The 21,655-nt window shown below is 44.3% G+C and overlaps 2 protein-coding genes across 2 annotated transcripts; one reads left to right on the forward strand and one right to left on the reverse strand.

Annotated features, from left to right (window-relative positions):
* Positions 1-408: 408 nt before the first annotated feature.
* Positions 409-2,069, reverse strand: LOC122614216. The gene is made up of 3 exons (XM_043788746.1): positions 1,960-2,069; positions 1,795-1,842; positions 409-1,729 (listed from the first exon to the last, which is right to left on the reverse strand). Exons 2-3 carry the CDS (start codon positions 1,817-1,819, stop codon positions 609-611), a joined length of 1,146 nt encoding a protein of 381 aa, XP_043644681.1. The 5' UTR covers positions 1,820-1,842; positions 1,960-2,069; the 3' UTR covers positions 409-608.
* Positions 2,070-5,666: 3,597 nt separating this feature from the next.
* On the forward strand, positions 5,667-6,402 carry LOC122614217 (glutathione peroxidase homolog BsaA). The gene is made up of 2 exons (XM_043788747.1): positions 5,667-5,917; positions 5,974-6,402. The coding sequence occupies exons 1-2, from the start codon at positions 5,706-5,708 to the stop codon at positions 6,341-6,343; spliced, it is 582 nt and encodes a 193-aa protein (XP_043644682.1). The 5' UTR covers positions 5,667-5,705; the 3' UTR covers positions 6,344-6,402.
* The last annotated feature ends 15,253 nt before the right edge of the window (positions 6,403-21,655 follow it).

A 21,655-nucleotide genomic window follows, 5' to 3' on the forward strand; every position in this document is an offset into this window, starting at 1 on the left:
GCTCCACACTCACTGAGCCCCATTCCCCATTCCCCATCCCCACCACCGCACATATAGCAATAAATGGAGGATATATACTCATCCGCAGTCAAGGGCTTGTATGTTAGATTTGTTTGCTCGTTTGGCTGCACTGTCGCACTCGGCATATCAATTTTCCCGCCCCCCCTCAGGACATTTCAAGGTGGGAAATCGATTTTGTTAATGAAAACGAAGGAGAACTTCAAGGAGAAAGCCACCCAGGGGATCGGGTGTCGATTGGAGCGAAAGTTGGATATTTGTTACGGGTGAAAGAAACAATGGCCATTCTGCGTGCTGATGGCATTCCCAAAGGACTTGGATGCAGCTTTTCAGCTGGATTTTTACCAACAAGGCCATATTTTTTACTCTCCCCCCTTGAAATATTATTTATGATGTGTAGTTAGTTTTTATTGTCCGTTGTTGTGTACAAAATAAATACCTAAGTTTGCAACAAATATAAACAGTGTAGAGACCGACTTCTTCGTTGCACCAACATAAAAAAAAAACTAATGGAAAAACAAGAAACCTAAAATTTTTGAGAAATATGGTTCACAGCTGCCGTTTTTTGGTTTTTTGTTTTTTTTTTAAATTTAGACCAGATGGCACTCGTTGACCAGGACGACATCGTCCTCGACCACGTCGCCATTGCGATTGGCATGGTGCTCGTGGTGGATGGGACAGCTGACGATGAGCTCCTCCTTGGGCTCCAGCTTCTGTGCCTCCTTCTTGGCCTTCTTCGCGAGTGCCTTATCCTTGAGCCCCTTCATCTTCTCCATCTCCAGCTCCAGTTCCAGGTGATCCCCCAGCAGGTGATCGATGACATCGGGACTGTTGCGCAAAGCCAGATCCATGGCGCCATCAAGGAATTGATAGAGGGGCGAACTAACGCGACGCTGCGGCTCCTTTGGCGGTTCCACCAACAGATTACCCTCGAAGGGGGGCTGCAACAGCTGCTGCAGCATGTAGAGCATCGGTGGCAAAGCCGGCGAGGATTTGTGCTTGCGATGGTGCTTCAGTGGCGCTGCATTATGGAGTCCGCGTGGAGCATTCTCGGCTGCATTCAGCAGCAGCACTTCGGCCAATTCCGGTGGCAGGACTTCGGGGCCGTAGTTAAGCTCCTGCTGCACACTCTCAATCATCATGTTGGGCGACAGCAGCTCGAACTCCTTCACCTCGTGCTTGCCATCGGGCGAAACCATCTTGTTGTAGTACACATAGGGATTGGCATTGGGATTGGGATTCGGATTTAAGTTGGGTGGCAGTGAGGTGGCCACCACAGCCGCTTCACCCGCCTGGCGCCGCTTGTGGCGCAATTGTCGTGGCTGCAGACTATCGTCCATCAGGCTACCCAAACGCCTCTTGGGACGGCGCAGTCCCATTGGATCCTCGACCAGCTGGAATTTTGCGTCATTCAGAGGCGAGGATGTGGCTGCCACAGCAGCAAGTGAGGATGATAGTGCGGTGGTGGTTGTGGAGCTGGTGGTACTCCCACGAACTCTCGTAGTGCCAGTAATATTCTGCTGCTTCGGAGATGTGGCTGCCAACATGTTAGCCGTGGTAATGCTGCTGTTGGTCAGCACAGTGGCCTTTCCGCTCAGTGAAGCAGCATTGTCCATGGCAGTGGTTTCATTATAATCACCTGCAGTATCGCCTCGAGAACGCTTCATGCGCAGGCAGTCACCGTACATCGGCCGCATCATCATGAGGGCACCTTAAGCCAAATATCAATTAAGTATATATATATATATATATACATGATTACTACCAGATACTTACAGCCAAGTATCAGCAAATAGTTCATCTTGTAGAGCGTGACAGGCAGCGCTGTGAAAGACAGTTGAGTTGAAAACGTTAACCGAAAAGTGACCACAAATGTGTACTGGCTTGAATATTTATCGGAGATTTTTTTGTGCCACTGGAATAGTTACAATTTGAACTTACTTTATTTGATTGGAGTGGGTTCTAGGTGTGCTCGACACAGAGTTTGTACTGAAAATGATTCGAAATGCTGCCTGCCTCATGGCGAGGCTTTGACAGACAGCTGGGGACCTGGTAAAAGGTTACTGGGTGCACGGAAAAAATCGAATTTCAATATTTTTTCTGATGGGGATTTTCCACACACACACCACACACACACACTTCCATTTGTGGCGACCTTTTCAAGTGCTGCAAATGGCAGCAATGGTACAAAAACAAAAAACAAAAACACAACCGCGCACACCAAAAAAAGTTTGTTTCGTGGGCCGCAAACAAAAGCAAACAAACAGTGGAAAAAGTTTAGCTTATAAATTTCCAATTAATTTTTCGTGCAAAAATCAAGCTCCCTCACACCCACACACTCACACACAGGCACAAGCTCAAGTGTTCAAACACGTTGTGTGTGTGTGTGTGTGCCAGTGTGTGAGTAGCTATTACTTGATTAATAAATATTAGCAGCAAAAATTGGAAAATTCTCAGCGAAGCGTAAAAGTGCAAACACCCAAACGGAAATGCGATACATTTGCGAAATGGCAGGAGCATTTTCCAAAACACCGATGCTTCTTCACGCACACAAGCACGCACACAGCACTACTCACCAAGTCGATCTAATTTTTAATATAAGGGGTATATAGGAATTATCGGAGATGTGAACTAAAGATCTTGGACAATAGTCTTGTACTAAATAGACTCAGATTCCACAGAAAACTATGACTAATAATAACTACATTTATTTTCCCAGTTCTTTAAAATATGGTATGTATTCATTTACTTTCTGTTATGATGCAAAGATAATTTAGCTTTTTAAAGGGTATCTCTCTCTCGATTTCCTTGCTTTTGGCCTAAAACTTGAACTTGTTTCTGCCGCCTTCGGCTTTAGGCATTAATAATGTAAAGTGCGTGCGTCAAATGTGAATTCCTTGCTGCCAACTCACGCGATTTCATAAACTGGCGACATTTTCAACAAACAATTCTCATCGCCGTCTTCGATGTGTGAGTGTGTGTGTGTTTGTGCGCTTCGAGGCGACTTGGCGCTCAGGTGGATTTTCGGGGGGAAGGAGGGGCGGTAAACCCAGGGACCCCGAGGAGCAGGCACTTTCCTTATCAGCTTAAATGTAAATGCCAAACGAGTGCAGTTGAAGGGCGGCGAGGGCGTTGGGCGTTGGGCTTTGTGGGCGTGGCTGAGCAGCAGCTGTTGCTGCATTGCGGATCTGCACATTTATACTCGCATATTGTAGCCACCGAAAAATGCCGCTCCCGGTTTTCCCGCTCCATTCTGCTGTCTCGTTTTCATCTTCTCGGTATTTTTTTTTTTGGATTTTGATCTGGCAAAGTTGATTTTTCGAGTGTATTGAATAAAAGTCGATTTTCCCCTGCTGGATTTGTGCGCGTTCGACAAGCGGCTTAAATGCGTACAGTTAATACATATCCTTTTTGCATATGTCTGCGTGTCTGGGGCTTATAAGCCTGTGTGTGTGTGGGGGTGTGGGGGTGTGTGTGTAAGTGGGTGTGCGTGCTCTTGCTTTGATGTGTGAGTCAGTTGAGGTCGCGGCTTATGAGGGGTCCGAAACCTTTGCCGCAGTGCATCAACGCGGCGGGATTTGCGCGCAGACACTCCAAACTCCAAAAGCCTCCCAAGGCGATCCACTATAATTGGTAGCGAAAATCACGCATACGCTGGGTGGGTCAAGTGGTGCTGGTGTGAGAAGGGGGGGAAGGGGGTGGTAACTGCTCTAGCAGTTGCTTTGATCTTCGGACGGAAAATCGGTGAGAGCGACTTTTATTAAATGTTTCCCTTTCGATTTGTTTCGCCGGAAAAACACCCGGGCTTTGTAAACTTTCATTAGTTGCCTCGTTAATATTCCAATTGTTGACACACAAAGGCGGGGCAGGTGAGGGAGGGGTTGGTTGGCTTAACCTGTGTATAAAGGAATTTAATTAATAACGTCCTTCGTCCTTTTGCGTGTGCAGCGCGGCGTAAACTTAATTAAATGCGCAAGTGGCAAGTGGCAAGTGGCAAGTAGCAAGTGGCAAGTAGCTGGGGCCACCGTGGCAAATGACAAGTGGTGATGCAGGACCAGCAGCGCAGCAACTGGAGAAGCCCAGGTGCAAAAGGACGAAGGTAACACCTGTCCTGGCTGGGGGCACGAAAAAAAAAGAAACTTAAGGCTCCACATGTCAAAAGTTTTATTGGCCCAAACGCTACTTTTATGGCTAGTGTTAATAGTGAAAAAATGGTGCAACAAAAGCCAAAATGATGGCAGATGCTTAGACAAAACCAGATGGAAATGGCAAACTGTGGGGTTAGCGGCAATTTCATCGAGTTCGTCATAAAACAACGAGTTGCGGCTCAGTGACTTTAGCGCGCTGCCATCTTTACGAGTTTTTGGTGCGCCGGGTTTATAACCTGTAACTGGGGGCAAAGTTTATTAAGTTTATGCCAAGTGCCATGTGCATCAAATATGCAAAACCTCTATAGTTGATAATCTTGGATACTCGTTGGATTTGACTTCGAGTGCAACGTGGAATGTCTTTTAGCATAATCGCTGCTTATTGCTATAAAACCGGTTGGCAATCACTCTATGCTGATTTTATGATAATCACAATTTCAGCTGTGTTGTATTGAAGGTGAGTTCTGCTGCGACTTTATGGGGTTCTCCTTTTTTTGAGTAGAAATAATTCTTTCACTTTTAAGCTTATGAAGAAGTTCTGTCAACATATAGTTCTCACATTATGTTGTGTTTTAATGTCGAAAACTTAGTTTGCCTACAATCTGGCAGCGATTTGCCATCAAACTATGAAATGCACTGGCACTTCAACCAGTTTTTAGTGCATAAGCTTGACAGACGGCCGAAAGGAGTGACGCCCACTTCCGCATTCGAAATCAATTTCAGTCGAACGCCTTTCGCCTGGCATTGATTTATGGCCCAAATTCAAACGTCGTCTAAGTGGAAAAGCCGAACCGAAAAGAGGCGCAACTTTAGCGAATTATATTTCAATTTTGGCAGCGAAAATGAAACAGAAACAGAGCCGTACAAAAGCCCACAAAAGTGGGGCGTGGCCGAGGGGAAAAGATGTTAAAAACTTTTTGACAATTGACTTAAAAAGTTTCCTCAAGCTGGCAGAAATTGACTGCCTTTTGTATACAAATAGGCCGAAATCACCAAGCCCACACATACACACACATACACCCACACACATAAACACACTCATACACCCACACATATGGAGAGGGCAAAGGGAAAAGCTGGGGAAAATGGTGCCGCGTCCATGAAGCGGAAGTAAACACATAAAACGGAAATAAAAATTCAATTATTTCGTTACGATTGTTCAACTTTTCGTTGTTGTTGTTTTCAGTGTGCCACTGTGTGCGTGCGTGTGTGTGTGACTTCTGCTCTCATTTCGTGTGGCCAGCAGAGGCCAGAAAAAGTTTAAAATTAAGTTAACGTGCAACTCGCTTCGTGGGTCAGCATATGCAACTTTAGCTCTTTTTGGCCAAATTCAATTTTAGCTGCCACTTTTTTGGGGCAAATCCATGTGTGTGTGTGTGTGTATGAGTGCCTGTACCAAAACGAAAGGGCCGCACATTTAAATGCGATTTTTAACAGTCGCTTCACGCACAATTAGCCCCTCGAATCGATTTTCACTTAAAGCGTTTTCCCAGCTTCACTTTGGCAGCCCCAATTCAGTTAGTACGCTAGACGTTCCAGATGTTCGATAAAGAAACTATTTTCCCTGGCCTTATGGCTGCCGTGGCCCTGGTGGCAGTGCTGCAAACACGCAGCAGATTGCAACAGGACTTGCAGGACATGCGATGGCGACTGACGATACACGCGCTCACCGTTCGCGATACCTTTGGGAAAGCAGTGCAACTCGATAAGTTCGCCGGCCAGGTGCTGCTCATCGTCAACATTGCCTCCAAGTAAGAACGAGTTCCAATATCGATGCTTTAAAAAGTTAACCTACTTTTTAATTCAGATGCGGACTTACTTCATCGCAGTACAACGGTTTGCGTTATCTGCTGGAGGAGTACGAGGAGCGCGGCCTGAGAATTCTTAACTTTCCCTGCAACCAATTTGGCGCCCAAATGCCCGAGTCCGATGGCCAGGAGATGTTGGATCACCTGCGCCGGGAGGGAGCCAACATAGGCCAGCTCTTCGCCAAGATAGATGTAAAGGGAGCTGAGGCAGATCCACTGTACAAACTACTAACGCGTCATCAACATGATATCGAGTGGAATTTTGTCAAGTTTCTGGTGGATCGAAGGGGCAACATTCACAAAAGATATGGCGCCGAACTGGAACCAGTTGCCCTCACCGATGACATAGAGCTCCTGCTCGGCAGATGAGTGCAAATAAATAACGCAACGTGGGCGTTACTGGCCACTGGCTTTCATAGCTGCGACAACCGTGACGCCTTATCATTGGGGATTACTGTTTCTGATGTTGGCATCACATGCCAAGCGATTTCTTTCTGACGGTCTTACCTGCTCTTCGCCTGTCACCTTCTCCCGCTGACTTCTGTCAGTTGCAAATGGCCAGCGTGGCGAGAATACAGCACATAAGAGATAGGAGCACAAGGGGATGGTGTTTGGTGTTTGCTGGAATGCTGACCTTTTGCTGTGCTGCACTTGTCACTCTGCTTTATCAAATTGCAGTTACCGTTCCAGCTTGGCGCACGTCACGTCACGCATCCGCCCTGTGTGACACAATCGAATGGGGGTGGGCATTGCATGCCATTCGACCTCGCGCACAATGCTTTCTTGGGAACTTTGAACAGAGCAACACACTGCAATTGGGTACCAGCATGGATACTCGTTTGAGTTTCAACATGTTTAAACTCTTTAGAGCGGCTGTGGAACAAATTAAATTATGACTTTGTTTCACCACAAATATTAAAAAACCGGCAAAAATGTTTGCGCTTGTGTTTGCCTTCAAATGCTCAAAAATGTGCTGATGCCAAAGCGCTCGCATGGAATGCAGCTGGTGCAAGCTCTAAGCTCGAAATCCCTCCGTAGTCCAGTACAACTTTCTGGAATGCCCCCAACGAGTTGTTGCAACCGCAACAGAGCCTGACTCCGACTGGAGTGGATGTCTGGATGTGTGCATGTCTGGATGTGGATGTCTCTGTTGCAACCTGCCTTTCGCTCCTGTTTGCTGTTCCTGTTCCTGATTCTGATTCTGATTTAGATTCGGATTCGGATGCGGCTTCTGTTCCGGCAGCCACTCCTTGTTGGCATGCAAACAGGCGCTCTGCTGGCTGCTGCAATATAAAAACGTGCCTGCACACTTGCCACATGCTTACGCCTCTTGCAGCTGTACGTGTGTCTCGTCCTTTGCGTTTGCCTGTGTTGGTGCAAGAAAGCCCCCAGACTTTGGCTATGTGTGTGTGCAGCGTTGACAGTAACCGAAATTGCCACAATTTGCGGCTGTGTACAATTTGGCCACTCATCAATCTGGCGCATGTTAACCAAAAAACCATTACAAACAAGTCAGACAATATCACCAGCGGAGTGAGAGCAGCTCCTACACTTCCCTTTACTCTATATTTAGTTTTTTTTCTCTGGTTGTTTCGTTCATTGGAAAGGGAGCATCAGTTGGGTAATTTTCTTTTTTTGATGAACGCATTACGTTTGCATTTTATATGCCGGCTGCCAGGTCGTATGCGTGATAGCTTGTTAGGAGCGGAATGGTGGATGAAAAGGTGGGGAAAGTTGGTGGCCTCCTCCTCCTTCGCTAAACCTGCGAAAGCAAACCAATTTAATTTTTCAACAGAATCGTTGTCGTCGTCGTCGTCGTTGGTGGCTCCTGTGGAAGAGCCTCGGCGAAAAAGTTAGCTTGTTAGTTGGTTTGGCATTTGTTCGGTTGCCTGAGTTGAAACTTAATTAACATTTGATTGATAAAGGTTGCACACACCGGCACACACACACACAGGGGCGTAATTTCATGCGTATTGGTGCGAGTGTTTTGGGTTGTGTGCGAGATTGTTGTCTGCATGCAAATGAAAATTTTCAATGCCGGCGGCGCATTCTCCATTCTCCAGTGATTATTTATGCGTGTGTGTTTGTGTGTCTGCCCGTGTATGCGTGTTCGAAATTTTAATTAGTATTATAAATTATTGCCAACGGTGTAGTAATTAAATGTGTGTAAGCGTATATGAGTGAGTGAGGCCGCGTTGAAGATAAAGCTGAATTTTAGCCAATTAAACGTGTAACCTAACTCACTCCGAAATTACCCATCGCAAAATTCCGCCAACATCTAATTCTTTGGCTAATTCATTGCGTAATACTGGCTAAATATTTCGTTTAAATTTGCATACTTAAATCTCCGAATTTTGCTGGCAGTTGGCATTGATTCGCCTTTGATTTGATTCGAGTAGCGTCAATTGAATTTGGTGATTTCTTTTTTTTTTTATTTTTTTATTCACAGCCACTGCTAAGCAGCTTAGCACGCCCCCTTTTCCCACGCCCCCCTCTATTTTCCGCCCCCATTTCCCAAGCCCTTTTGTCACATGTGTCCGTGCAGTGGGAATTGCAATTTTCTTATCGCTTTTGCTAGCCATGCAAATGGCAAATCGCAAATGGCAGATGGCAGAGAGCGGGCGAAAAAAAAAGGACTCTCAGGACGAGGATAGAGTGACACAAAGGCCACAAGGATAGCAAAGAGCCAACCGAGCACTGAATTCAATTTGTGCAGTGAAAGTACTGCAAAATGAACAGAGTTCGCTCCGGCAAAAAAAAAAAAACCTGATCTGGATAAGCAATGCGAATTCGTAGCTCGATTTCAATCATCATTTGACTCACTTTATCATATTAAAAATTTATTGATATTTGCCCAAAAGAGACCCATAAAATACTTCAACACATTTGCCCCAAAAAAAAAAACACACACAGAACAAAACCAAAAATTGTGGATGAAGTCGAAGGAAAGACAAAAAAAAGCTCAACGTACGAAGGAGGAAAATTCAATAAATTGCTTGGCTCGACATAAAATAATGCTGCATTATAGACTTTGGCCGCCCGCGGCAAAGTAACCGCCAAATGTTACCCTGGAGAGCAACCAGCAAAACCAAAAAAAAAAAAACACAACAATAACAACAGCAGCATCAGGAACAACGAGGAATCGATGAGCATATAGACCTTGAATGTCCTTTATCCTTGGCGAGGATACACGGCCCAGGTGTTTCAGTTCGATAAATAAATAAGCACTATGCACAACCAGTCCAAAACCGTTGTATTATAAAGTTCAAAGTATATACTATAAATATACAAGATTAAACAAATTCAAAAAAATGATTTTTAAGATTTTCACTTTATTTATCCAAGCATTTATAAGTAAACCCTAGAAACTAAAACATAATAAACGCAAATAAAATCGCAGAAATTTACATACGTACCATACAAAGCAAAGAACAAATACACGAACAAATTCAGCAACAATTTTACACACACACCAAGCAAGGGGATTGCGTTCGTTAAAAGTATAAATTCAACAAATTCGAAAATTCGCAAACATTTAAAAGAAACGCTGACGAATACAGAAACATTTGTTTACTTTGCAATGTAAACAGAGAGCAATTCATCGCATTTGGTGGTCTCATAAATGTTTAAATTGCCAACGAACTGGAAAGAGTATGCCGGCATCGAGTGGCATGCCACCGATTTTGGCTTTATCTCCTCGCTACGGGTAATTCAAATTGTCGCCGACGAAACAATGACAGTGTCAGATGGAGTTCCACGCTTTCGGAGTCCTAAAGGACTTGAGACTGTCGATTTGGTGGGACAACCCACGCCACCATGCCACGAATCGATTGCTATTTATGTTTTATGAGACGTAAAATGATTGAGCCAAACGGAAGGCGGCAATCCAAAAAATGCCAAATAAAAGCGGGCGCTCGAGGGATGGGCATTGTTGGACTGCGAGACTTTCGGGGCTTTCTCTTTCTCTATATAGCAGCTGCAAAAGTTTATCGCCAAGGCAGACCGCATTTAATGCGGGACACACGCACATTTACGCATCTCGACTCCGACGTTGAGATAAAGGCGTACGTTTGTGGGGCATGCCACGCCGTGGCATAGTGTGCAGTGCTCAGTGCTCGGGGAGAATGTCCGCTATCAGGAAAAGCGTTTGCCTGACGTTGATCGAGGACAGTGGCGGGGGGCGGGTTGGAGGTGATGGCTTCCGACCGGGAAAAGCGTGTAAATTACAGCCGGCAGTTTTTCTCGTTTTTCGGCCCCGGCCTCTTTGTGTGTATACACACACTCGTATACTCGTACACTCGGTATATCTTGAAAAGTTTGCCGCGTGCGTTGTTGTCATGAACGCTATCATCTTAACTTGATGTGGTGTTAAGCATTGTTCTTGCCGCTTTCGCTGTGCCAGCGCACTCAAAATGATGAACTGACAGGGTTTTGTGTGAAAGGGTCCTTCTTAAAGTTGCTTTAATTCTCACCGTTTGCTTTGACCGTAGGCCCCGAAACTGCTATTGAAAACTTTGTCTCATTAATTTATCTTAATTAGTCACTTCTGTCTCGGCCACATTCATCGATCAAGCAAATTCCCCCACATTCACTTGTTTACATACGAGCATAGTGGGTTATTGTGGCACACTCCTAAATATTATATTCACTTGTATACATATGGTAGGTTATTGTAGCACTAATGACTAAATAATTGATCGGAAAGTAATCCCGACTGAGCGTACAAGAAGAAGAGCCATCAGTCGTAATGCAGCTTTTCAATTTGCTAGACCAAAAATGGCGCTAAGCGGCTTACAGTCACATACGAGTGTGTATGTGTGTGTGTTTGTGTGTGTGGCTAAGTGAATAAAAATCTTTTTGCACAATTCATTAAACGCAAATTATGCCCCAGAGACGGTGCTGCATTGTGCCGGGCTGCCTCATTCCTCCTCCTTTTTTTTGGGATATTTTTTTTGGTATTTGTTTGCGCGGCACACGCGAGGCATACGAATTTAATATGAACTCGCACAGCGGCCCGAATCCCCGAAAAGGATTCACGCACACATGCAAAATGGAATTCGCCAGGAAAATGGAAAAAGAGAGTGGAGGAGAGAGAGAGAGAGAGTGAAAGGCAGAGAGGGAAGAAAAGACAATGAACCCGAAGGACACCACTGAATCAAGGTAATAAAGCGAGCCTCCTTTTGCCACTTGTTGTTTGTGGCGGCTAACAAAACTTTGGCCGCTGGCAACGGAAATGGTCACGATATAGATAAATACAAGTTGACAGGACAATTTATTGTCACACTTAGCGCCCCTGCGAACGCCATTGTTATGTAAAAGAACCAGCGTCCCATGTTCAATGTCCAACGTCCGGTGGGCAAACGAGCGGATGCTTTTCGGCATTGCGTATACGCACCATCGGCAGCAACTTTGAAGCGCATTCGCATTGACGTCACGTTGCAGGCTCGAGTGGGTGTGTGTGAGTGTGTGTGCGAGTTGATTTGGCCAACAGCAGGTGGCAACTACAGAAAAAATTAACCCAAAATTCAAATAAATATAATAATACATAATATGTAATAACAAATAGATCAATATATTTGTAACTACTGCTACTAAGCCTGCAAATAGAAATATTTTTATGATGTGTTCAAATTAAAAGTTGACTATATTTTTTTTGCAGTGCCTCCACAGCCGTTGTGCGATGGTGCCAGGAGTGCACTGAGCACGTGCTGGGGATAAGCAGTGAGGCCATCATCCGATGGACACGCATCCCCGCTCCGTCGCCAGCTTTGCCTGGTTTTGTGAGTGTGTGCGAATGGTTTTATTGCAGGATGGCCATGCAATATGTATAAGCTGATTGCCGGCAGTCATAGCCCCCACCCCCCTGGCTACGAACAACCGATACAATTACGGCAGCAATCTTAAACAATCATTGACAGCCTCCTCGTGCGCAACTATTTTCCAAACAGGTTCGCATTTGGCACTCAACCTCACCTCTACCTCTATTCAATGTGTGCTCCGGATTGTCTTTGCATGTCAAAGGAGCCAAGGAGCAAAGGAGCAATGGAACACCGCATGGCCTGGCCCAAAGATAAAAGCTTAAATTGAAATTCCAATCGGGTTCCATAGCCGGTGCCAGTTGCCTGTTTTTATTCGCCTTTTGTTGTATACCAGTCGTTTCAGCTCTCGTACTTGTTTATTGAAACAACGGAGCAACAATAAATTTTGCAGCGCATACTTCAAATGTCAAATGCGGCAGCGATAAAAATGTCTTTATTGTACCGCACCCGAACACTAACACACACGATTACCAGCTCACATTTACACACACTCACACACATGTGAAGTTGGCCAGGACCTGCTGGCCAATGCATTCCCTTTTCGGCCAGCTTGGACATGGCCTCCGCCAAAGTGTTTGGCTTTGACAGTTTTTGCAATTTATATTTATTTCCAGTCCTGCACAAGGCATCGGATACGCATAAGTAAACCTAACCCCAACCCCAGCCCCACCAAACCCCCGAATCGCAGGACCCTGCATAAATTAAGATAATCGCGTTTAGTTCGCTCTGACTTTGACTTCAACTTCAGCGTTTGGCTGCCAGAGACTCGGACGCATAATTTATGGCCACGTAAAGTGGCAAAACCTTTCAAGCGGCCTAAACTTTAATTTGGTTTAATTGAACTGCAGCTGTGGTATTTCCTTAATCAATGTCGACATCTTCAGCTTGATGATAAGATGACTAAAAGCCCATTAAAACGCTTGCTATGAATACTCTTCTACAGTGCTCAAAATACTTTTGAATAACTGACAATTTGAATGAAGAATTAAAGAGCTTAACTCGCAGTTCCTGCTGTTTCTTAGTGCGTGAGTTGTTGATGGTAAATGAAACCGAACTCTAAACTCCATCATTGAATCGCAATTTGAGGCTGAAACTCGTTTGGCACTCGAAAGGACAGTGCGGACTATTTGCATAAGTATGTCCACTCATTGCAGCACGTGCTGGCCATGCTTAAGCGCACATTGTGGTCAGCAGCCCTTTGATCTTTTGCCAAGGAATCGGAACCCAGACCGTCTGGTTATTATTTTAATGGGCATTTGAAGTGGCTGCTGTTGCTGCTGTTGTTGCTGTTGTCGGCCATGACCGGGCCATGATTTTAATGCCAATTTAATATAATTTTTATGCTCGGCCATTGGCCAGGCTCTAAATACGTGCCAAACCGAACCGAATCGAATCGTATCGTACGTATCGAATCGAATCGAAATAGCATCGCATCGAAATTGCCGCAATGATTTGGCGTATTTACTTGTGAGCCCAGGCAAAATGGTAGCATATCATGCTGTGGATATTAAACGGAAATCGATCGATTATATTTGGGCATTGGTACTTAGGCTGAAAAGCCAGACTGACAGAGTTTAATCTCTCGTTTTACACAGCAAAATTGTAGCAGCCCTTTTTGGCTTCCCAATTTATGCAAGAAGTTAACTTACCTCCGTTCAACAGCTCAGTAATGTTAAGTGAAATTGCCTTTTTATTTTGTAATCCTAATTAAATGCAGTTAAAAAACAAAAACGTACCGTTGGCTCAAGGAGGCGAGTGCAAATTGACAAACTTTTCGAAAACTTTCCGAGTGCCAACTGGTAGGCGATTCAACATGTGAAGGAGCATTTTTTAATTAAATTTTTCTCACATAAGGGAAATGCCTGAAACGAGGCAGCCACTCGTGGTTAGTTTTCACTGTAATTAGCCGAGTTGTTACTCGAATTCTGCCGCAGTTCCATCGCCACTCATTAACATACATTCCCCTAATTGCAAAAGGCAACTTCTTTCGACTGGCAACTTTGTTTTTTGTGGATATTTACTACGGGGCCCGAAAAAACTTTTCATCGCCGTTATTAATCAGCTTTAAATGTCATGTAATTTATGGTAGAAGCACTGCCTTCGTTAAAAATGAAGAAGCGAATGAGCTATATATATATTTATCTTAAACAAAAGGTGCCTTCTCAGGTGCTAAAATTTGTTTAATCAATTTACTCTTCTAACAAGGTTAAAATATGTAGAAGTTACTTTAATAATACGCACTTGCTATACAAAAAAGAAACTCTTCAAAATTAATACTGCTATGCAAGTTAGTGAATTAAATACCTCGGAATTTAATGAAGATTATCTGTATTTCAACCACTTCCGGTTGAATGAATCTTTGGAAATATTTGACTTGGCACCTCACCCTTAGGTAAATTGCTTGTTTACAAACACATTTGAATAAGTTGCAAACAGGGATCATGACACTTGTCTCGAAATACTTGCACTCAAAGGGTTTGATTTCCTTTCTCAACTCATTTGACATCCAACACAAAGGGGGGCGGAAACCTATGGAAAGTTCATAAAAAGCAAATGAATGCATAACTAATTCGACAACACACACTCACACTCGCTCACACATTGTGCATTCATGTTTATGTGATGATGAATGAACTTTTCGACACTTTGTGCATTAGAAAGTTTACTAGTTTGGACTTTAGTGGCAATTATATTTACATTCAGCCAACTCTGAGCTCTGGGCTCTGTGCTCTGAGCTCTTAAGTTTTTCGGCTTTGACGCCGAGCTTAAACAGGTGCCGGTTGCAAAGATTCCAGGGCTAAAAAGTTTACCAACTTTGAGTTTTTAATTAGAATTTGTTTCCACCACCGAAACTCCGACGTTGTTGAAATACTCATTCTTCTGCGGCAATGCATCACCGGTAATAATAAATAAAATACTTTTAGGGAATTTCGTGGGAGAATTGAGTGGATAATTTATGAATATTTTGTAATTAACAGGCAAGAAATTTATCATAAATTTCCATATAATTGCATTTTTATGGCTTCAAGTTTTTCAGCTTCGCTCCTTACAGTCATTATAAATAAACGTGATGGTTGGAAAAATGTGGAGTCAGTGGGCGTGTCGATACTTTGGTGATTTAAGGTATTTAAAGTTCTAAACTCATTCATTTATTCCCTAGAATAAGAATGTCTACGTCTTTAATGGACTCAGCAAGTGAAACATAATTTAGAAAAGATTTGCAGCTGCTATCGAAATGTGCATTAGATTTCACTTTCTCAAGTGGATTAGAGTAATCTCTTTACTTGTGCATATCTAGCTTCCATTTATAGGTTCAAAATTCTGTAAATATTCTGCAGTTTATGAGGCATTAGGTACGAATTCCGCTGAACTTTAAACATTAGGCGCAATCTTGCCTCATCGCATGACCAGCAGTGGGTCACAGTTGAGGCCACGCGCGTATTTCAAAGTAACTGATTTTTCAGCAACTTTGGCCCTGTGCAAATCTCAAGCTGAGTGCGTCGAAATGTTGCTCATTTATTTCATTTAAATGCGCATTTAAATCTATTTAAAACTCCACATGAGCCAGTCACAAAGCCACGCCGCATTCCGCACTGAACGAAACGGCATAAAGGGCAAATAAAAGGCAACGGCCAGGACCAGGACAACGCCTGACATGAGCTGAGGGATTCCTGCTCCTGCTCCTGCTCCTGCTCCTGCTACTGCTCCTGATCCAGCAGCACCCACTTCGTGCCCCATCTTTCCCACTCAGCATGATTTAACGATAATGAAGGTATTTACGAGTTCAGCCTTAGTCCGGGACTGGGAACGGGGACTTGGGCGTTTCTTTTCTTTGCTTTTCTTTTTTTCCGCATTCCGGGCCGAGAGCAAAACTCATCATAATCCAGCGGCAGCAAAAGGTTATCCGAAAACACACAGAACGGCACATTTGGGGACTTGTATCTACGTGTGTCCCGCCACTTGTGAGATGTTCTTGCCAAGAAACTTTTTTGTTGACGCCGTTGATAAGGACAACAACTACTCAAAGCTGCCAGCTGAGCCTTATGTCCTTATATATCTATATCTATATGTATATGTGTATATATTATATTTATGGATTTTGGCAAAGGTGGTTGGTGGGTGCCAAGCCGCCAGGCGGTACATTGCTGGCCAATAAAACTCAATTTGCCATAAAATTGTTTCACAGTCTACATAATTATAACAGCTATAGACGGGCATAAATTTGATTTCGCAATTTACGATAACGCCGAGCTGCCAGTTTCAGTGCCATTTAATATAGCCGAGCGATGAATGTAAAATGTACACAAGAATATTAATATCTGAGTGAGGTAAATTTAATTTCACTTCCAAGGCAAACACCTTTCCTTTATCGCCTCTTCCCTCTTGCTCACACCCAGCTGCCTCTCGCTCTTTCCCACCCTTTCACCCACTTTCACTTGCACTTTCTATTACTCCGTCAGCTCTCAACGAAAATCCACTTGCCACTGCGCGAATTTCATTGTCCTGCTCATGGCCAAAACTGCTGCCTGCGAAATCGAAGGCGTGGCGCTGGGCTTAGAGCTAGTTAGTGGTAACAAAAGCAACTTAACCTGGCCAAAATCGCTTTAGGATGTGGTCGACCTTAGCTGCCATGCCATTCTCTACAAAGGGAAATCATTGGGGGCTCCGAATTCAATGCGGAATTTGTTTGAATTTGTTTGAATTTGTTTGCTCTCGGACCGCCCAATAGCAGCAGTTGAAATTCGTCACAAACCTGTTCGCCGTATACTTTCAAATTATGGCAGAAACAATAAAAACTATGAGAGCTTTTTGATGGGGGGGAGACCAACTTAATTGCAAGTCCTTGAGCTGCATTCGTAATCGAAGTTTTCCATTGCAGTTAACTATTGTGAAAGTGGGTAGCGAAATGAAAGTGCCACCCATCAGCCAACCAGCAAACCAAGCGACATGGCAAAGACAATGGCTCACTTACGGCTCTTAGCCGTAGCTGGCTGTTGGCCAAAATGCATTTGGGCAAGGAAATCCCCTGCTGATTGCCGCTGCTTTGTGGTGGATATCCCACAGCTCTCTGGCATTATCCGAATAATCGCAATCACCAGAAGGATGCTTTGCAACGGTAGCAGCAGCAGAAGCAGCAGCAGCAGCATACGTTGCGAATACGCAACGGAATGCCTTGCAAACCGGAATGGCTGAAAGGCATTTCATTTGCGCCACATTTGTGTTGTGTTGTGTTGCACATTTTCAATTATAATTATTAACAGATCGCTATTTGGCTTTGGCTTTGACTTCGTCGGGGGAATTATTTTACATTGTCTTTTTTTCTGGATTCCTTTTTGTAACATTTTTTTCCGAGCCCAACTCTTTGCGAAATCACCTGAGTAATGCACTTGATGCTTGCGCAATTTCCCCTTCTGCATTGTCCTTGCGCGTTCTGTACTGAAATCATTTTTTTTGTTTTTAGTTTTGCAACCCTCTCTACCGGCTGCTCTTGTTGTTGTTGTTGTTTTAAGTGGTTGTTGCTGGTTCTGGGCACTTGTAGTTGCGATTGCTGCTCCTCCCCCATTTTGCCAAAGGCATCTTTTAACATTTAATGATGCTGCTTTGTATTTTAATACGCTTTGCCTGCCTGGCATGCCCACAGCCCACAGCCCCCTGCCCACCTTCTTTCCACCTGCCCCCCTTTTATTTTTTTCTTGCCCCAACCCAAGCCAACTCAATCCATGTTACCACACCCACCCACCTTCGCTGCTCTTCAGCCAGCACGTGCCATAAGCAGCGCTTTGAAAACTTTTAAGTAGACAAGCCATGTCCTACGTACCCCACCACCCCTTTTTTCCGGAGGTGCACCATTCTTTCAACATCTTCTATTACTTGTCCTGCCTCCTTTTTTTTGCGCTTTAAGTTGTCTGCTCAGTTCCAATTTTTGCAGCCGCCTGCCAAGGTGTTTGAAGCAATTTGCGTCGCCCGTCTCGGGTTGCAGTTGTCTGTCCGGCTTCTCGACTTCTCGGCTCCCCAGCTTCCCGGTTCTCTGGTTCTCTGGTTCTCTGGTCCTCTGGTTGGTTGTCCTGGCCACGTCCTTGACAGCAACTCTTCGGCCTGGCCAGCCCAAAAGCCTTCACCCAACGCCTCTCACGTCGTGCGGTGTGCAGATTGTGCCAATTTCACCTGTTGCCTGCAGGGCGGCGTGGGAATAAGTGCACAGAAAGAAATATCAACAAATATGGGCTCACAAGTCAAGACTTAAAATACATATGTAAGCATTATTTATTTCATTTTGTATTGAAATTAATTTATTTTAAACCAACTTATTGACTTTACTTTAAATCTAGGCAATAAAATCATTATTTTGTCTGCGTGCAACACTGTGGCATTTTCAAAAGCGCAAAGTTTTGTGGCGGTTTTTTCGTGGCTCCTGAGATCAGTGGTTTCGCGGGGGTGGAGGGAGTTGAGGGGGTTCCGCACTTAGCCGGAAATGAGGTGCATGTGCTGCGCCTCCTTCTAATGCAATTCCAATTTAAGTTGGCCCCCAGTTTCAATGCATTTCGAATCCCCGAATCGCACTCGTGTACCAGCGAAACGGAACGAATCGAAACGTAACAGTAACAGTAACAGTAAGAAATGAATGAAAACTTTCTGCCACTTTGGAAATCACAAAGTAATTGCATTTCGAAGAAGAATTGCCGAACAATTTAGGAAATTAAGTTCCAACAAAGTTTCGGGCGAAAGGTTTAATGCGCCCGATGACGTGAACCAAGTGAAACTTGGCCGGGTTTCGTAACTTTCCACGAGGGCGCAATTTTCACTCAGCCCCAACCCATCTACTAACAGGAATGGCAGTACTGCATCCTGACCTCCTTGAACCCACTTGGCACTTGGCACTTGGCTGCTGGGGTCAATCTGCATCAGCAAATGGAATGCAGGCGGCACCCACGCAAATGCAAATGACGCTGCATGGGACACATAGTCATTACAAATTAATTTCACACGTGAGTAGGTCGCTGCAGCTGAAACATTCTAGCAAAATCAGCCAAGACATCGAGCAGAACGAGGGAAGACAGCACATCGCACATCGCACATCAGGCATAATGTCAGTCATATGACATTCAATTAGGAAAGTTGTTGCATCCTGATGAGTAAATGTGCCATATAATGTGTGCCAGGCTAGCTGAATATTCCAGTTGAAGGTTTTATCCCCCTTCCTTCAGCCAAGTGTCACGTCATTGACGTTGACTGGGCGAAGCTAATACACTTCGCTTATGGCAGGCAAACACTACCAGGAGGTAATTCAGTTCTGGGCTTCCAATTTCTGCATCAAAACAGGGTAAACACAATTGGTCAAAAAGTCGGGCTGTTTTACAGCAAACGTGACCAACAATAATGAACTTAGTTTAGGCCTGGTTATGATGTTTTCAAGCTGGTTCTGCAAAACGAAACGAGTAACTTAAAGTGGCTATTATAAATCACAGTAAATAAAAAGCACTGTTTCTTAGGCATATGATTCCATAGAATGGAACTTTTTTTCGCTGCAATCCGAATGCGACTTTTCAGCTGGAACTGTTACGTAAGTCAAGGCGCCACATGGTTCACTTCGAGAGCCAGTTCGCAGAGCTTAGTTATCGCATCCCTGGTGGCACTTCCGCTGCAGCTTTCCTCTGCTGTTCCATTGCGAATCAATGGAGCTCAGGTGGGTTTCACTGTGTCTGTGTGTGTGTGTGTGTGTGTCTGGATGTGGGAGTGGACAATAGCTGGCCGGAGCTGCAGCGGTAAATCTGCTTCACTCACCTAAATTGCAGCTGCAACAAAGCGGTGTCCTGCCTCGACCGCTCCTCCCCGCCCATTTATCACAATGGACGATCCTGTGGTGGCGTTAGTCAGTGGGTGTCCTTGCTGAAATTTAATTGTTGCATTTGGCCAGGGACAGGATGTGCGTTAGTGGATGGCCAGACACCTGCTTAGCTGGCACTTCATCTATCCTGTGAAATCCCCTCAGCTTCCTAACCCTTCCTTTGTATCTCCCCTGTGACTGGATTTTCGTCCTGACTCCCCGGTTCAATCAACTGGCAATTTTTTGTGCACTGCTGCTTCTTCTGATGGTGATGCTGCTGCTGGTGCTGCTGCTGGTGCTGAAGGGACTTTCGGGCAAAATGAAACTGCCAAGAATATATCCCCTCGTTAAATATTACACATCAACAGCAGAAGCTGTTTCAGCTTCTGGTTCAGTTTCCTGCTACTGCTGGTGATGCTACTGCAGCAGCTTTCACAGCAATGAAAACAACGCGAATCGTTTTTATTAAAAATTTCATTTTCATTTGCAAAAGCGAAAATGTGGCAAATATGAAATATGAGCAATAAATGGGCGAACGTCCATCAAAGTCCTTGAACTGGCCTTCTTCCATTCGCCGAGTGCTACTGGACACCACTTGCAATAATGCTCTTTTGCCGCAGGCTAAAAAAATACCAGTAAAATATATATAATATATATTAATATATATAAAGAAAAAACCATAATAAAGACAAATAAGCGTCCGAGTTCGAAGAATTAAAATAACGCAGACCAGTCGAAGAAAAATATGCGAAAGCCAAGCCAAGGCAAGCGGAAGTGGAAGTGGAGCAAAGAAAACATAGCCGAGAAAATTTATTAAGAGCAGCAGGAAATGCCGCTTCCCAGCATTCGGCGTCCATGAGGACTATGCTCGAAATTAAATGGGCAAAAATCGAAACGGAAACGCCGGAAACAAGCTAAGGATATCAACACACAGAAAGAAAACCTGTGATTTTCCTACCAATTACATATTGGGATTATCAAACTCAAACTATAAGTAATCATATGTTAAACATTTACCTTAAACGAATAGTAACAATTTAATAATCATTTTAATCCCATTTTTAACCCAAAATGTATGTACCCAGATAAATGGTATTTTTTCAAGGAAGTGCTCTGCGAAATTCTCAACACATTAATTGCAGGATTTTTCGGACGGCTTTCGCTGGAGTGTTGGCCCAAGTCAAAATGTCGGCTGCCAAAGTAATATGGCAGAACAATTTTTTGATTAATTTAGAGCCAGCGGGCACGGCCCCGCTTTCCGCCGCTCACGCACACACTCTCACGTGGTGGGAAAACGTGGAAAACGTGGAAAAGCGTGGGAAAACATGGCAAGGGTAAAGGCGGTGGAAAACTCGAGTGAGCTCGAAGCGCCAAGCACCGCACTCTGTGCGCAATTAGCCCCACAATGGCCGAGCGCGTCGAGTGAGTGGCTCGCTGAAAACTGGCTGGCTGCGTGGCAAACTGCCTGGCAGGACGTCGCCAACAGGTAGCAGCCAATGCCAATGCCACTGCCACTGGAAGTGGAACAGCCAGGTTGCAGGTGCAGGGGCAGTTGCAGGTGCGACACGCGGCCAAAAACCCAAACGCAGAGAACATACTCGGCGGCACTTAAAATTTAAAGCGTTTCGAGTGTAATTGCGCGGTTGCCGTTAACGAGCCGCTTGTTAAAGTCCAGCGATGCCAAGAAAAAAAAAAATAAACAAGAAAGGAAGGCAGCCTTGGCAAGCCGAAGCTTGTATACCCTTGCAGTAATTATATGCAACACAAAACAATCGATGTACATAGAATAAGACAACTTTTTGATCAAAAACAACGAAGAAAATTGAGTATGTAGAGGGAAATTAGCTGGAAGACTAATGGTGAAAGTAACATAGAAACTTATGTATTAGAAGTAAAGGTATTATTATGTTGTAAGCACTTCTTGTATTTCTAGAAATGCTTATTGATTTAGTACACTTTATTGATAAGTTTTCATACATTAATGATGTTTGCATTTGTGTCCCGATTTCGATTTGATAGGAACATATATAACTTCAG

This window comes from Drosophila teissieri, chromosome 2R, assembly GCF_016746235.2.
Source record: "Drosophila teissieri strain GT53w chromosome 2R, Prin_Dtei_1.1, whole genome shotgun sequence".
Classification (NCBI taxonomy): domain Eukaryota; kingdom Metazoa; phylum Arthropoda; class Insecta; order Diptera; family Drosophilidae; genus Drosophila; species Drosophila teissieri.